The following is a 17,090-nucleotide window of genomic DNA, read 5'->3' on the forward strand; positions in this document are numbered from 1 at the left end:
TTCTATGAAGTCTGTTCATGAGCATAGCAAGTGAAAATTTAATGTTAATGGAGTCTTATCAAATGAATTTCCAGTAAACATTGAAGTACAACAGGGGAATGTGTTATCACCTATGTTGCTTATCCTCCTAAAGGATTTTGTAATACATAGAACAGTTGGGGATGGTGGAGAAAGACTGGGCTTGATTGGTAATGGGAAATTATGTTATTTTTATAATAAAATAAATTTTTGAATATACTTACCCGGTGATTATATAAGCTGCAACTCTGTTGCTCGACAGAAAACTCTACGTTAAAAATCCGCCAGCGATCGCTATACAGGTAGGGGGTGTACATCAACTGCGCCATCTGTCGGGCAGGTACTCAGTACTCAATGTAAACACAGAACTCAATTTTCTCCTCGGTCCACTGGGTCTCTATTGGGGAGGAAGGGAGGGTCCTTTAATATATAATCACCGGGTAAGTATATTCAAAAATTTATTTTATTATAAAAATAAAATTTTTCAATATTAAACTTAGCCGGTGATTATATAAGCTGATTCACACCCAGGGGGGTGGGTAGAGACCAGCAATAATTGTTTACATTATTATGAGCTAAGGATTTTTTATTTCATTTTAGCAGTTATTCAAAATAACAAACATAAAATAAATAAGTACCTGGTAAGGAAGTCGACTTGAACAATTACTCTGCCTTTTAAAGTACGTCTTCCTTACGGAGCCTCGCGATCCTCTTAGGATGCTGAGCGACCCCTAGGAGCTGAAGTATCAAGGGTTGCAACCCATACAACAGGACCTCATCAAAACCTCTAATCTAGGCGCTTCTCAAGAAATGACTTTGACCACCCGCCAAATCAAGTAGGATGCGAAAGGCTTCTTAGCCTTCCGGACAACCCAAAAACAATAATAAAACATTTCAAGAGAAAGATTAAAAAGGTTATGGAATTAGGGAATTGTAGTGGTTGAGCCCTCACCCACTACTGCACTCGTTGCTACGAATGGTCCCAGAGTGTAGCAGTTCTCGTAAAGAGACTGGACATTCTTAAGATAAAAAGACGCGAACACTGACTTGCTTTTCCAATAGGTTGCGTCGATTATACTTTGCAGAGATCTATTTTGTTTAAAGGCCACGGAAGTTGCGACAGCTCTAACTTCGTGTGTCCTTACCTTCAGCAAAGCTTGGTCTTCCTCATTCAGATGGGAATGAGCTTCTCGTATTAACAGTCTGATAAAATAGGATAAAGCATTCTTTGACATAGGCAAAGATGGTTTCTTAACTGAACACCATAAAGCTTCAGACGGGCCTCGTAAAGGTTTACAGTAGTTCGTTTTAAATAGAACTTAAGAGCTCTTACAGGGCATAAGACTCTTTCTAGTTCATTTCCAACCATACGATAAGTTTGGAATATCGAACGATATTGGCCAAGGCCGAGAAGGCAGCTCGTTTTGGCTAGAAAACCAAGTTGTAGAACATGTAGCCGTTTTGGATGAAAATCCGATGTTCTTGCTGAAGGCATGAATCTCACTGACTCTTTTAGCTGTGGCTAAGCATACCAGGAAAAGTGTCTTTAAGGTGAGATCTTTCAGGGAGGCTGATTGTAGCGGTTCGAACCTGTCTGACATAAGGAATCTTAGTACCACGTCTAAATTCCAACCAGGTGTAACCAAACGACGCTCCTTCGTGGTCTCAAAAGACTTAAGGAGGTCCTGTAGATCTTTATTGTTGGAAAGATCTAAGCCTCTGTGACGGAAGACTGATGCCAACATGCTTTTGTAACCTGTAACCCTTGATAGAGGGAGCTGAAAGAGATCGTTCTTTCCTCAGAATAAGAGGAAGTCAGCTATTTGAGTTACAGAGGTACTGGTCGAGGATACGGATACTGACTTGCACCAGATACGGAAGATTTCCCACTTCGATTGGTAGACTCTAAGGGTGGATGTTCTCCTTGCTCCAGCAATCGCTCTGGCTGCCTCCTTCGAAAAGCCTCTAGCTCTCGAGAGTCTTTCGATAGTCTGAAGGAAGTCAGACGAAGAGCGTGGAGGCCTTGGAGTACCTTCTTTACGTGTGGCTGACGTAGAAGGTCCACCCTTATGGGAAGTGTTCTGGGAACGTCTACTAGCCATCGAAGTACCTCTGTGAACCATTCTCTCGCGGGCCAGAGGGAAGCAACTAGCGTCAACCTTGTCCCTTCGTGAGAGGCGAACTTCTGCAGTACCTTGTTGACAATCTTGAACGGAGGGAATGCATATAGATCTAGATGTGACCAATCTAGGAGAAAGGCATCTATATGAACTGCTGCTGGGTCCGGGATTGGTGAGCAATAGATTGGGAGCCTCTTGGTCATCGAGGTTGCGAAGAGATCTATGGTTGGCAGGCCCCAGGTGGCCCAAAGTCTCTTGCATACATCCTTGTGGAGGGTCCATTCTGTTGGAATTATTTGTCCCTTCCGACTGAGACAATCTGCCATGACATTCAAGTTGCCTTGGATGAACCTCGTTACTAGTGATATGTCTAGACCTTTTGACCAGGTGAAGAGGTCCCTAGCGATCTCGTACAACGTCAGAGAGTAGGTCCCTCCTTGCTTGGAGATGTACGCCAAAGCCGTGGTGTTGTCCGAGTTCACCTCCACCACTTTGCCTTGAAGGAGAGACCTGAAGCTTTCCAGGCCAGACGTACTGCCAGTAGCTCCTTGCAGTTGAAATGCATTGTCCTTTGACTCGAGTTCCATAATCCCGAGCATTCCCGACCGTCTAATGTCGCACCCCAGCCTACGTCCGATGCGTCCGAGAAGAGAACGTGGTTGGGAGTCTGAACAGTCAGGGGAAGACCCTCTCTTAGGTTGATATAGTCCTTTCACCAAGTCAGACAAGACTTTATCTTTTCGGAAACCGGGATCGAGACCGCTTCTAGCGTCTTGTCCTTTTTCCAGTGAAAAGTTAGATGGTATAGAAGAGGACGGAGGTGTAGTCTTCCTAGTGACACAAATTGATCCACGGATGACAGCGTCCCTACCAGACTCATCCACAGCCTGACTGAGCAGCGTTCCTTCTTCAGCATCTTCTGGATGGATAGCAGGGCTGGGGGCTGATCGTCTTGTTCAGCAACGTCCTCATCAGAGGGTTCCTCATCCGAAACTGATGAGGAAACGGCAACGGAGTGGGCAACGTCTGACTCGCTGAATCCGGTCGCACTGGTGGATGCGTGACGGAGCCGGACGCAATATCATGGAACTGCTGCACAGTCTGTGAACTGTCAACAACCATGGGAGCGCGAGGAAGTACAGCGTCAACCCGAAACTGTCTAGACCGTCTGGGTTGTGCAGTCAACACCCTACCGGGTTGCTGAGGTTGACGCACTGCGTCACAACAAGTCACCTCTGCTGGTTGTTGAACGTCCTGAACGTCAACAACCACCTCCGAGCGTCGCTTAACGTCAACGTGCGGCTGGCAACCCACACTGGGTCGCATCGGTGGAGGAACCACCTCAACTGGCAGACGCGAGTAGGTTACCTCAGCGTCAACAGGGCGCACAACCGACCGGTTGGAAGGTTGTTGGCCAGAAGGTTCTTCTCCGCATTTAAGTCCTCTATCAAGGACGCAAGCTTGGACTGCATGTCTTGCAGCAAAGCCCATTTAGGGTCTACGGGAGCAGGAGTGGCAACAGACGGGGTTAGCGACTGAGGCGGAACCGTTTACCATCCCTGAAAGCCTTGTTATGCGTGACATAATAGTACAGCAAAACTTCAAAGGCTCGACAACAGCTGAGAAGTTGACCTGTAAACAACTTGGAGCGTCTCCTGGCTAGGCGCCAGGGAGAGTCTACGAGATTTGAGAAGTCTATCTGGGCAGAGGCATGACCTCCCAAGCCGAGAACTTCTCTCGTGTCATATCAGACTCTCGCTCTATAAACCAGATTAAAAGAAGGGAAAGCAAAGGCTGTATCCCCCAAACTCCTCCTGGTGAAAGAACCAGTCGCCTAGCCAACGTAACGTTCTCTAGGAGAGCGAGAGAGCACTAGCTTAAAAACAACGGCTTGGAAGTAGCTAGGCCTAGTGTAAGCTCTGACGTTTAGGCGAACGAGGAGCAGCAGTTACAAAAAGATCCGGACGAAGATCCTTAAAAAAAATCATCATGATTTAATTAAAGTCCATAGGAGGCTAAGCAGCTTTAGGCTCCTCTCCATCTTACAGAGTCCTCAAGGGAATATCAGTAGGAGGGAGAACAGCAACTTCCTCATCTACAGGAACCTTGTCCGATAAAAGCTTAAGTCTCTCACTGGTGCATTAGTAGCGGACCAGAACGCAACGTCATGTAACTGCTTGACAGTCTGTGAACTGTCAACAACTGAACTGTCAACCACAACAGGTGCGTGAGGACGCACAGCGTCCACTCGAGACTGCTTTGACTGCCTAGACTGAGCAGTCAAAACAACTCTAGAATGCGGAGGTTGACGCTCAGCGTCAAAACAAGTCAACTCCGATTGTTAGTGAACGTCTTGAACGTCAACAGGAGCATCAGCCAGTGGCCTAACGTCCAAATGCGGCTGAAAAACCACACGAGACCGCATCGAGTGTGGTTCTAAACAACCTGACTGACGTGACTAAGCTACGCCAACGTCAACAGTAAGCACAAAGGAACGTTAGGTTGGCTGAAAGCCAGGATATCGATGAGATAAACGGCTAGACTCAACGGACTAATTGGCAGAATAGTCTTCCATATGGGAGGCAAGCATATACTGCATGTTTTGCCATACAACCCCTTAAGGATCAACGGAAATGGTCGTGGTAATAGACGAGGGTAACGTCTGTGACCGCAACACTTTGCCTACAAAAAAAGACTCTCGGAGTCTGTGTTAAGCTTTTGTTAGGCGGCGAGCAGTTATCCGATGACTGCATAGGGTCAGAGCTGTCCTAATGGCTGTAACCAGGACGCTGGACCTGTCCTGAAAGGACTGACTTTCGCTTAAGGGCTACGAAACCTCGTCTGTGACTGCAACACTTTGACAGGTTTCTTATGCGAAAAGCCTACGGATGGCGAGGAGAAACAACGTCTCTCTCGTCTTATGGTAGGGGAGATCTTGGTAAGATACACCCGATACCATAGAGGGAAAACGTCTCTTCGTTGGTCAAGGCCTCTCAACCCATAAGTCGTTTGACATTACTTCTCCCCTGGGCTTGGGAGCTTGCAAGAGGTCCCGGACTAGGTGAACGACAGGCACGAACAGACGAACCCTCGGACGCAACACTGTAACACTTTGCGCCTCGGACGCAACATTGTAACACTTTGCGCATATCACTTTATCACTTCGATTTTCTGTTTTGCACTAATTTCTACCTGAAACACGCAATTCTACCCTTCATTAATAGGTAGTAATTGCGAAATTAGTCGTATAATGCAAGCTCATAATACCAGCAAAAAACAGAAAACATATTTTAAGATAAAAAGAAAAATCAGTGGCTGGGAAAGAGACTAAACACTAGTTCATATAACTACGTTTTCAATCTCTCACCGCACATAGCCTGGGGACGAGAATAAAAACCTAAAAACGTTTTATCCTTCTTCCCCGTACAGCGACTAGGGACGTGAGTAACACGAGAACAACGTTACCCGCTTGAACGGAACGTTTTCTCTCCTCTCTCTCCCTCCGTCTCTATCTCTCTCTCTCTTTCTCTCTTGATTTCGCACCTAAGAGAAGAGCCCAATTATATATCGTCAAAAAAAAAAATGTTATTTGACTAAAGGAAAAAAACTGAAAGGTTTTTCAAATAAAAAGTTCCTTTAAATTAGAATTTAAAACATTTAAGCTAAGAAAGAATGAACAAAACGTCAGAATCGATTTACTCTTACTGCAAAGTGAAACCGTGATACACTCTCTCTCTATCGTAACGATAGAGCGCATGTTGAACGTCCTGAACGTCAACAACTGCGTAGCATAAAAAAAACTAAACGTTAGTTCATCTTTGAAAACAGTACGAAGACTATCAAAAAAATTCTTTCATAAAATATTACATTTAAAAAGTTTAAAACCTTAGCTCTTTAAAAGCTAAAGACGATATAAAGGGCTCAACGTTGATTAACTTCGGTTCCAGTTAGGACCGCCTACTCTCAGGCTCTGCCTTTTTAAGTACGTTATATAAACAAAGCATTAAAATTTATTTTTATATGTTTATAAAATGGAAAGTTAATCGAAGAGGCCTAATAAAGGCGGAGAGATATAAAATATAGAGGAAAATCTATAACGTGATAAGATAATTACTAAAAGCCTAAACACACTTCCGTCTAAGGGAAGGGTCGGCCATTTAAAAGTGAAAGAAAGTCCATACTCTCTTTGTCACCATAATTAAATCTATCCAAAACGAGTTCAAGTTTTAAGATGGAGATAAAACACCTGCATAGCGAAAGCTCAAAACTAGAATAGTGTACTTCACCAAATAGTTGTGAAAACAAATCCAGTTAACAACAGCGAATTAGTAGGTCTTGCCGGTAGCCCGACAGAGAGAAAATTGAGTTCTGTGTTTACATTGAGTACTGAGTACCTGCCCGACAGATGGCGCTGTTGATGTACACCCCCTACCTGTATAGCGATCGCTGGCGGATTTTTAACGTAGAGTCTTCTGTCGAGCAACAGAGTTGCAGCTTATATAATCACCGGCTAAGTTTAATATTGAAAAAGCTAACCTAGAGTATGCTGATGACGCTGTCCTTATTAGCAGCACACCACAAGACTTGCAAAGCTTACTTACCAGAATGGATGAAATATTAAATGAGGTTACGCTCAATATAAATAGAAGAAAAACAGATGATGAGAACAGAATATCCAATGGAAGATGAAATATCATTGGAAGGAGAAAGGAGTAATGAGGTGGAATCATTTAAATATTTAAGAACTATAATATGGAATCTTTAGAATTTGAGTTTATGAAAGATTGAAAAAAGCGAATCAGACAATGGCTATATTTAGTAAAATTTGGAAATAAAATTGCCTAAAATTACATATAAAAATCAGACTATATATCAGTTTAGTGAGATCAGTGTTACTATAATGACATGAGTCATGGTATGACAATGAAAAAATCTCCATTTTTAGTAGATTTGAGAACAAAGCCTTCAAAAAAATATTGAGAGTTAAATGGCAGGGCAGAATTAGAAATGAAACTATGAGAGAGATTACTCGATTGCCATATGTGGATGAGATAGAAGGAGAGGGTTTGAGTACGCTATGCACACTCCCCAAGAGAGATTAGTTCATCATACTTTCAACTAGGCTCCACAAGGCACTAGAAGAGTTGGAAGACCCAGACCTACATGGCTGAGGACTAAGAAGCGTGAAGTAAGAGATGAAGAATGGAGAAGTATCAATTTAAAAGCTCAAGATAGAGATAACCGGCGAAATCTAACCGAGGCCCTTTACGTCAATAGGCGTAGGAGGAGATGATGATAATGATGTAAATAATGAGGGTTTGTATTTGTGTCTGAACAAATCACAGTAAAGTACAATCCTCTAATCTTCTATCCATCCTGAATAATTAACTTAATACTATTAGTTACTTCTTTTAAATTATGACCTTAAAGAATTATATCTCAACTAGAATTTCACATATATCAAGAAAAGCTTGTAATGCCACAAAAAATTTCCTGTATTACAAGGAGCACTGCAAATGCCTAAAAGTAAATCTGTCTTCTCACTATTATAGTATTCAATTTCTATTAATTACAATTTCGGACATACGCAAAAACAACTGATCTTGATATTAATTACAAACAATATAAATAATCTATACTCACACACACAGAATGTTATCCTTGACAGAATATTCCTTTGTAGAACCACCTCTCTTAGGTTCAGGATCAACCCTAAGGCTATTGCAAGCCACTTCTGCTTCTCGACTATTGTTGAAAGGAATCTCAAGTTTTCTGAGGTGAAAGTTAAGGATAAAATAACCACAATTAAAAAAGGAAGAAGTGACTGGATATGAAACTAATCAGTCACATATGTACAAGGGAACATGTATGATCACAGAATAAATAAAATCTATGTAAACAGTCAGAGAATGTGAAATTATTGTATTGAAAAATCCAAAATATAAAAAGTAATATTTTTCCTGGCTATACAAACTTGAGTCCTTTAATAGGAGCATTGTTTTACCACTACTGGAATGACCATTAAAACTTAACCATTTAGTTTTAACTACCAGTGGGTGGGGAAGCCCTATCCACCTGTCAATCAGCAAAACTGGCACTTTTGACCTTAGGCCTGGGACTCGCTGGTTGAGGTCGGTAGTTTAAGAAAATTACAAAGTACAGTACTTTTAAAATCACCAATTTTTAAAGTAACATATTTTTCCTAACTATAAATACCTGAGACCTATGATATGAGTAAGACTTTAGTGAAGCTAAAATGGCTGTTAAACTTTTAACAAGGTAAACAATAGTTGTCTGTTGAGAAGGAGGTAAAGCAAACCACAATTTGACCTTTAACCTAGAGCTTGTGGGGAGGTTGAGGTATGTAATGATGCTTAAAGGTCTCAGGTTTGAATAGTAAGCATAAAACGAATTACTTTAAAAATTTGTAATTTGTTTCTACATATTATGCATACCATTGACCTTCAATATGAGACTTATTCTAAGAAGGAAGGAAGTAACAAATCCGGCTGATTGACTAACCCAGGAAATGTAAACATACTTCGGTCCTTTAAGAAGTGAGTCATGACTGGCAGGCAGTCACTGAAGAGTCTATATTCCTAAGGATATGAAGTCCAAATGTATGTACATTAATGATGACCATAATGTTAGATCAGCCTGCAATTAAGGCGAATCACGGGCTCTATGCGTTGGCAGCCCGTAAGAAGGTGCAATAACGAATCATCGCAAGGTCATATACACAGAAGGTCAGACGCGATAAAGATGAAGCTCTCCAAAGAGGACAAGATGAAGATGAAGCTCTCCAAAGAGCACTCAATGACGACCATAGGAAGGAAGGTAGAAGCTGCACACAGTCCATACCCCATCCTCTCTCAGTCCTTAATAACGTCATCTGTTTATCATAGGAAGCTCCGCTCCGGACAGAGTCCAGTTAACCTCTATGGACATTAAGAGAAAGGGCTGTGCATACATTCCATCCACCATCTCCCTTCATATGAGGATGATGGAGATACTGTATTGAAATACTGTACGTACCAACCAAATTGTAGTGAAAAGTCACTTTATAATTACTTGCATCCAGCATCTGGTCCAACAACATAAAGGCACAACTGCTGAGCCCCAAGAGAGGGGAAGAATTAAGGAAAATTGGCCAGACATTGTTTACATTCATTCTTAGACTTAGGTCGCGACTGCTATCTTAGCCGAGAAGCTTCTTGTCCCGAGAAGGAGGAAGGCTCAGAAAACAACCTGCAGAGCAGCTATCACAGATCCCAGGGTAAAAGCATCCAGAGACTTGTAGATACTGTATACAGCACTCCCAAAGGTAGCAGGCAGTGGAGGTCGTTTGAGATTCCTGATTCCAGCCTTCAGCACTTGCCAGGAATGAAGCCAGTTGGGAAGCAAACAAAGGGTTGAGAATTAGTCTTATGGTAAGCTAAGGATATAGTCTAGGGGGGGATCACAGGGGGTGTACAGTATACCCAAAATATGTATGCAATGATATAGCTCATAGGTTAGGTTAGGTTAGGTGTGGAACCTCAGGTTAGGTGGTGTTCATATGTTTGTTTCCCAAGTTGTTTCGTACCATAGCAACTTGCACCAAAGTTGTTTCATACCACGTTCCCAAGTCGTTTTGTACCAACCTGTCACACTAAATTGAACCAGTATAGTCATTTGTTTCAATTTATGAATACAATTCTATAACTACTTACAGATACTGGTGAAACTGCTTATATGAACTTGAACAGTGCTGTGAATGCAACGATCATATGATTTATATTACTTATGTGACTTATTTTTGTTCCCTTATGTAAATTACATCATTCTTAAGTTCTATTTGTGTTTATGGTTTATGTATGTCAATAAAGTTTCTTCAAAAGAGATTATTCCTGACCTGGGCCGGATTAAGCCCCTTAGAGGCCCTGAGCACTTAAGACTTTGGTGCCCCATACATATATATGTAATTCAAAATATACATAATAAACCACACAAAATTTTATCCATCAAAATCAAACAAAACCAAGAGTAAGAAAGAAAATGTTTTTTTACATTTTCACTTACATTTGAAAAGTTTTCTCCGACATTTTCTAACTACAGAGTTTTTTAATAGATCTTCAAAATTTTATTTTGATAATAAAATAAATTTTTGAATATACTTACCCGGTGATTATAATAGCTGCAACTCTGTTGCTCGACAGAAAACTCTAAGGTAAAACTCGCCAGCGATCGCTACACAGGTTGCGGGTGTGCCCAACAGTGCCATCTGTCGTCCAGATACCCAGTACTCAATGTAAACAAAGAACTCAATTTTCTCCTCGTTCCACTGCGTCTCTATTGGGGAGGAAGGGAGGGTCCTTTAATTTATAATCACCGGGTAAGTATATTCAAAAATTTATTTTATTATCAAAATAACATTTTTCAATATTTAACTTAGCCGGTGATTATAATAGCTGATTCACACCCAGGGGGGTGGGTAGAGACCAGCAAAATATGTTTACATTATTATGAGCTAAGAGTTTTTATTTCATTTTAGAAGTTATCAAAATAACAAAAACAAAATAAATAGGTACCTGGTAAGGAAGTCGACTTGAACAATTACTCTGCCTTTTTAAGTACGTCTTCCTTACGGAGCCTCGCGATCCTCTTAGGATGTTGATCGACCCCTAGGATCTGAAGTATCAAGGGTTGCAACCCATACCACAGGACCTCATCAAAACCTCTAATCTAGGCGCTCTCAAGAAATGACTTTGACCACCCGCCAAATCAACTAGGATGCGAAAGGCTTCTTAGCCTTCCGGACAACCCAAAAAATAACAATAAAAACATTTCAAGAGAAAGATTAAAAAGGTTATGGAATTAGGGAATTGTAGTGGTTGAGCCCTCACCCACTACTGCACTCGCTGCTACGAATGGTCCCAGTGTGTAGCAGTTCTCGTAAAAAGACTGGACATCCTTAAGATAAAAAGACGCGAACACTGACTTGCTTCTCCAATAGGTTGCGTCCATTATACTTCGCAGAGATCTATTTTGTTTAAAGGCCACGGAAGTTGCGACAGCTCTAACTTCATGTGTCCTTACCTTCAGCAAAGCTTGGTCTTCCTCACTCAGATGGGAATGAGCTTCTCGTATTAACAGTCTGATAAAATAGGATAAAGCATTCTTTGACATAGGCAAAGATGGTTTCTTAACTGAACACCATAAAGCTTCAGACAGGCCTCGTAAAGGTTTAGTTAGTTTTAAATAGAACTTAAGAGCTCTCACAGGGCATAAGACTCTTTCTAGTTCATTGCCAACCATATTCGATAAGCTTGGAATATCGAACGATTTCGGCCAAGGTCGAGAAGGCAGCTCGTTTTTGGCTAGAAAACCAAGTTGTAGTGAACATGTAGCTTTTTCTGACGAAAATCCGATGTTCTTGCTGAAGGCATGAATCTCACTGACTCTTTTAGCTGTGGCTAAGCATACCAGGAAAAGAGTCTTTAAGGTGAGATCTTTCAGGGAGGCTGATTGTAGCGGCTCGAACCTGTCTGACATAAGGAATCTTAGTACCACGTCTAAATTCCAACCAGGTGTAACCAAACGACGCTCCTTCGTGGTCTCAAAAGACTTAAGGAGGTCCTGTAGATCTTTATTGTTGGAAAGATCTAAGCCTCTGTGACGGAAGACTGATGCCAACATGCTTCTGTAACCCTTGATAGTGGGAGCTGAAAGAGATCGTTCTTTCCTCAGGTATAAGAGGAAGTCAGCTATTTGAGTTACAGAGGTACTGGTCGAGGATACAGATACTGACTTGCACCAGTTTCGGAAGACTTCCCACTTCGATTGGTAGACTCTAAGGGTGGATGTTCTCCTTGCTCTAGCAATCGCCCTGGCTGCCTCCTTCGAAAAGCCTCTAGCTCTCGAGAGTCTTTCGATAGTCTGAAGGCAGTCAGACGAAGAGCGTGGAGGCTTTGGTGTACCTTCTTTACGTGTGGCTGACGTAGAAGGTCCACCCTTAGAGGAAGAGTTCTGGGAACGTCTACTAGCCATCGAAGTACAGTACCTCGGTGAACCATTCTCTCGCGGGCCAGAGGGGAGCAACTAGCGTCAACCTTGTCCCTTCGTGAGAGGCGAACTTCTGCAGTACCTTGTTGACAATCTTGAACGGTGGGAATGCGTATAGATCTAGATGTGACCAATCTAGGAGAAAGGCATCTATATGAACTGCTGCTGGGTCCGGGATTGGTGAACAATATATTGGGAGCCTCTTGGTCATCGAGGTTGCAAAGAGATCTATGGTTGGCTGGCCCCAAGTGGCCCAAAGTCTCTTGCATACATCCTTGTGGAGGGTCCATTCTGTTGGAATGACTTGTCCCTTCCGACTGAGACAATCTGCCATGACATTCAAGTTGCCTTGGATGAACCTCGTTACTAGCGATATGTTTAGACCTTTTGACCAGGTGAGCAGGTTCCTTGCGATCTCGTACAATGTCAGTGAGTGGGTACCTCCTTGTTTGGAGATGTACGCCAAGGCCGTGGTGATGTCCGAGTTAACTTCCACCACTTTGCCTCGAAGGAGAGACTTGAAGCTTTTCAAGGCCAGATGTACTGCCAACAGCTCCTTGCAGTTGATATGCATGCTCCTCTGACTCGAGTTCCACAGTCCTGAGCATTCCCGACCGTCTAGTGTCGCGCCCCAGCCCACGTCCGATGCGTCCGAGAAGAGAACGTGGTTGGGAGTCTGAACAGCCAGGGGAAGACCCTCTCTTAGGTTGATATTGTCCTTCCACCAAGTCAGACAAGACTTTATCTTTTCGGAAACCGGGATCGAGACCGCTTCTAGCGTCTTGTCCTTTTTCCAGTGAAAAGCTAGATGGTATTGAAGAGGACGGAGGTGTAGTCTTCCTAGTGACACAAATTGTTCCACGGATGACAGCGTCCCTACCAGACTCATCCACAGCCTGACTGAGCAGCGTTCCTTCTTCAGCATCTTCTGGATGGATAGCAGGGCTTGATCTATTCTGGGGGCTGATCGTCTTGTTGTTCAGCAACGTCCTCATCAGAGGGTTCCTCATCCGAAAACTGATGAGGAAACGGCAACGGAGTGGGCAACGTCTGGTTCGCTGAGTCCGGTCGCACTGGTGGATGCGTGACGGAGCCGGACGCAATATCATGGAACTGCTGCACAGTCTGTGAACTGTCAACAACCATGGGTGCGCGAGGAAGCACAGCGTCAACCCGAGACTGTCTAGACCGTCTGGGTTGTGCAGTCAACACCCTACCGGGTTGCTGAGGTTGACGCACTGCGTCAAAACAAGTCACCTCTGCTGGTTGTTGAACGTCCTGAACGTCAACAACCACCTCCGAGCGTCGCTTAACGTCAACGTGCGGCTGGCAACCCACACTGGGTCGCATCGGTGGAGGAACCACCTCAACTGGCAGACGCGAGTAGGTTACCTCAGCGTCAACAGGGCGCACAACCGACCGGTTGGAAGGTTGTTGGCCAGAAGGTTCAGTAGCAACCTTCTCCGCATTAAAGTCCTCTATCAAGGACGCAAGCTTGGACTGCGTGTCTTGCAGCAAAGCCCATTTAGGGTTTACGGGAGCAGGTGTGGCAACAGACGGGGTTAGCGACTGAGGCGGTACCGTTTACCATCCCTGAAAGCCTTGTTATGCGTGACATAATTGTACAGCAAAACTTCAAAGGCTCGAAAACAGCTGTGCAGTTGACCTGTAAACAACTTGGAGCGTCTCCTGGCCAGGCGCCAGGGAGAGTCTACGAGAATTGAGAAGTCTATCTGGGCAGAGGCATGAACTCCCAAGCCGAGAACTTCTCTCGTGTCATATCAGACTCTCGCTCTATAAACCAGTTTAAAAGAAGGGAAAGCAAATGCTGTATCCCCCAAACTCCTCCTGGTGAAAAACCAGTCGCCTAGCCAACGTAAAGCTCTCTAGGAGAGCGAGAGAGCACTAGCTTAAAAACAACGGCTAAGCCTAGTGTAAGCTCTGACGTTAGGCGAACGAGGAGCAGCAGTTACAAAAAGAACCGGACAAAGATCCTTAAAAAAAATCATCATGATTTAATTAAAGTCCATAGGAGGCTAAGCAGCTTTAGGCTCCTCTCCATCTGACAGAGTCCTCAAGGGAATATCAGTAGGAGGGGGAACAGCAACTTCCTCATCTACAGGAACCTTGTCCGATAAAAGCTGAGTCTCAAGCAAGGGAGAGACCTACCGTGGTGGCAATGCTTTACAAGCAGAGTCCACACTCACTGGTGCATTAGTAGCGGACCAGAACGCAACGTCATGTAACTGCTTGACAGTCTGTGAACTGTCAACAACTGAACTGTCAACCACAACAGGTGCGTGAGGACGCACAGCGTCCACTCGAAACTGCTTTGACTGCCTAGACTGAGCAGTCAAAACAACTCTAGAATGCGGAGGTTGACGCACAGCGTCAAAACAAGTCAACTCCGATTGTTAGTGAACGTCTTGAACGTCAACAGGAGCATCAGCAAGTGGCCTAACGTCCAAATGCGGCTGAAAAACCACACGAGACCGCATCGAGTGTGGTTCTAAACAACCTGACTGACGTGACTAAGCTACGCCAACGTCAACAGTAAGCACAAAGGAACGTTAGGTTGGCTGAAAGCCAGGATATCGATGAGATAAACGGCTAGACTCAACGGACTAATCGGCAGAATAGTCTTCCATAAGGGAGGCAAGCATATACTGCATGTCTTGCCATACAACCCATTAAGGATCAACGGAAATGGTTGTGGTAAGAGACGAGGGTAACGTCTGTGACCGCAACACTTTGCCTACAAAAAAAGACTCTCGGAGTCTGTGTTACGCTTTTGTTAGGCGGAGAGCAGTTATCCGATGACTGCATAGGGTCAGAGCTGTCCTAATGGTTGTAACCAGGACGCTGGACCTGTCCTGAAAGGACTGACTTTCGCTTAAGGGCTTCGAAACCTTGTGACAGGTTTCTTATGCGAAAAGCCTTCGGATGACGAGGAGAAACAACGTCTCTCTCGTCTTATGGTAGGGGAGATCTTGGTAAGATACACCCGATACCATAGAGGGAAAACGTCTGTTCGTTGGTCAAGGCCTCTCGAACCCATAAGTCGTTTGACATTACTTCTCCCCTGGGCTTGGGAGCATGTAAGAGGTCCCGGACTAGGTGAACGACAGGCACGAACAGACGAACCCTCGGACGCAACACTGTAACACTTTGCGCATATCACTTTATCACTTCGATTTTCTGTTTTGCACTTATTTCACTGAAATCGAAACTTTTACTGATTTCTACCTGAAACACGCAATTCTACCCTTCATTAAAAGGTAGTAATTGCGAAATCAGTCGTATAATGCAAGCTCATTAATACCAGCAAAAAACAGAAAACATATTTTAAGATAAAAAATTCAGTGGCTGGGAAAGAGACTAAACACTAGTTCATATAACTACGTTTTCAATCTCTCACCGCACATAGCCTGGGGACGAGAATAAAAAACTAAAACGTTTTATCCTTCCTCCCCGTACAGCAACTAGGGACGAGAGTAACTCGAGAACAACGTTACCCGCTTGAACGGAAAGTTTTCTCTCCTCTCTCTCCCTCCGTCTCTATCTCTCTCTCTCTTTCTCTCTTGATTTCGCACCTAAGAGAAGAGCCCAATTATATTTCGTCAAAAAAACATGTTATTTGACTAAAGGAAAAAACTGAAAGGTTTTTCAAATAAAAAGTTCCTTTAAAAAAGAAATTAAAACATTTAAGCTAAGAAAGAATGAACAAAACGTCAGAATCGATTTACTCTTACTGCAAAGTGAAACCGTGATACACTCTCTCTCTATCGTAACGATAGAGCGCATGTTGAACGTCCTGAACGTCAACAACTGCGTAGCATAAATAAACTAAACGTTAGTTCATCTTTGAAAACAGTACGAAGACTATCAAAGAAATTCTTTCATAAAATATTACATTTAAAAAGTTTTAAATCCTTAGCTCTTTAAAAGCTAATTACGATATAAAGGGCTCAACGTTGATTAACTTCGGTTTCCAAGTTAGGACCGCCTACTCTCAGGAAAGGTCTATATAACGGATTTTGAGCGAAGCGAAAAATCTATTTTTGGGTAAGATAGCCATGTCGTCCTGATGGAAGTTCCTTAAAGGCAGCTTCCTAGGGTATATTACAACTACGGCGATATTCCCAGAGAATTTACCTTCAGGTACCCAGAATTCTAACTCCTGGAGCGAGTATCCCTAAAAAAGACCTTAGGGATATCGTAAATATCAGTGGACGTATTCTTGACACGCCTCATAGCAATCTATACCCCGAATAGAGTTAACACTTCGTAGGGGTAAAATGGCAAGAAAACGAAAACGATAAGAAAGGGGGGAGCCGTTCATAAGGCATCCCTCCTCCCCGTTTCGAAAGCGTGCCCTGCGCCGCTCACGGCGCCATCTGTATTCCTTGTAGCGATACACGAGGTGCTACAGATACTGTATGTAGGGAGGGGTCCTACTATCCTTTTCACTCATATTTATTTTGAAAAGGAGCAGGGCGGGTCCATCAGGACGACATGGCTATCTTACCCAAAAATAGATTTTTCGCTTCGCTCAAAATCCGTTTTTTGGGCTCAAGCCATGTCGTCCTGATGGAAGTATACCAGAGCATTACTGTATCTGTGGATTCTCAATACGTGCCGTACTCCTCAAGAATGTTTCTTAGTCAACTCGACTGACAGACCTAAGATGTTACCGTTATACATCTTTTCACTAATCATAAGCCATGAGAGTGCTTCCTGCCCCCTACAGGGAGGAGTCCTACTAGACTCTAGAAACGAACGAAGAGTACATATACCTATGTATGAATCACTCGCTAGCCAGTACCATATAGTGGTCTCACTCTATATGAAGCGAAGTCTTACGGGACTACCGTATCCAAAAGAAAAAGTCCCGACCAGCACCCTGGT

At 43.4% G+C, this 17,090-nt stretch overlaps 1 protein-coding gene across 1 annotated transcript in view; it reads right to left on the reverse strand.

Moving 5' to 3' along the window:
• The window catches only part of LOC137658726 (uncharacterized), a 60,015-nt gene that overhangs the window by 21,431 nt on the left and 21,494 nt on the right, over positions 1-17,090 (reverse strand). The window contains exon 2 of the mRNA XM_068393730.1: positions 7,782-7,910. Within this exon, the coding sequence (XP_068249831.1) occupies positions 7,782-7,910 (129 nt within the window). The remainder of the gene's footprint in view (positions 1-7,781; positions 7,911-17,090) is intronic.

The sequence above is a fragment of the Palaemon carinicauda genome, chromosome 19 (genome assembly GCF_036898095.1).
Source record: "Palaemon carinicauda isolate YSFRI2023 chromosome 19, ASM3689809v2, whole genome shotgun sequence".
Classification (NCBI taxonomy): Eukaryota; Metazoa; Arthropoda; class Malacostraca; order Decapoda; family Palaemonidae; genus Palaemon; species Palaemon carinicauda.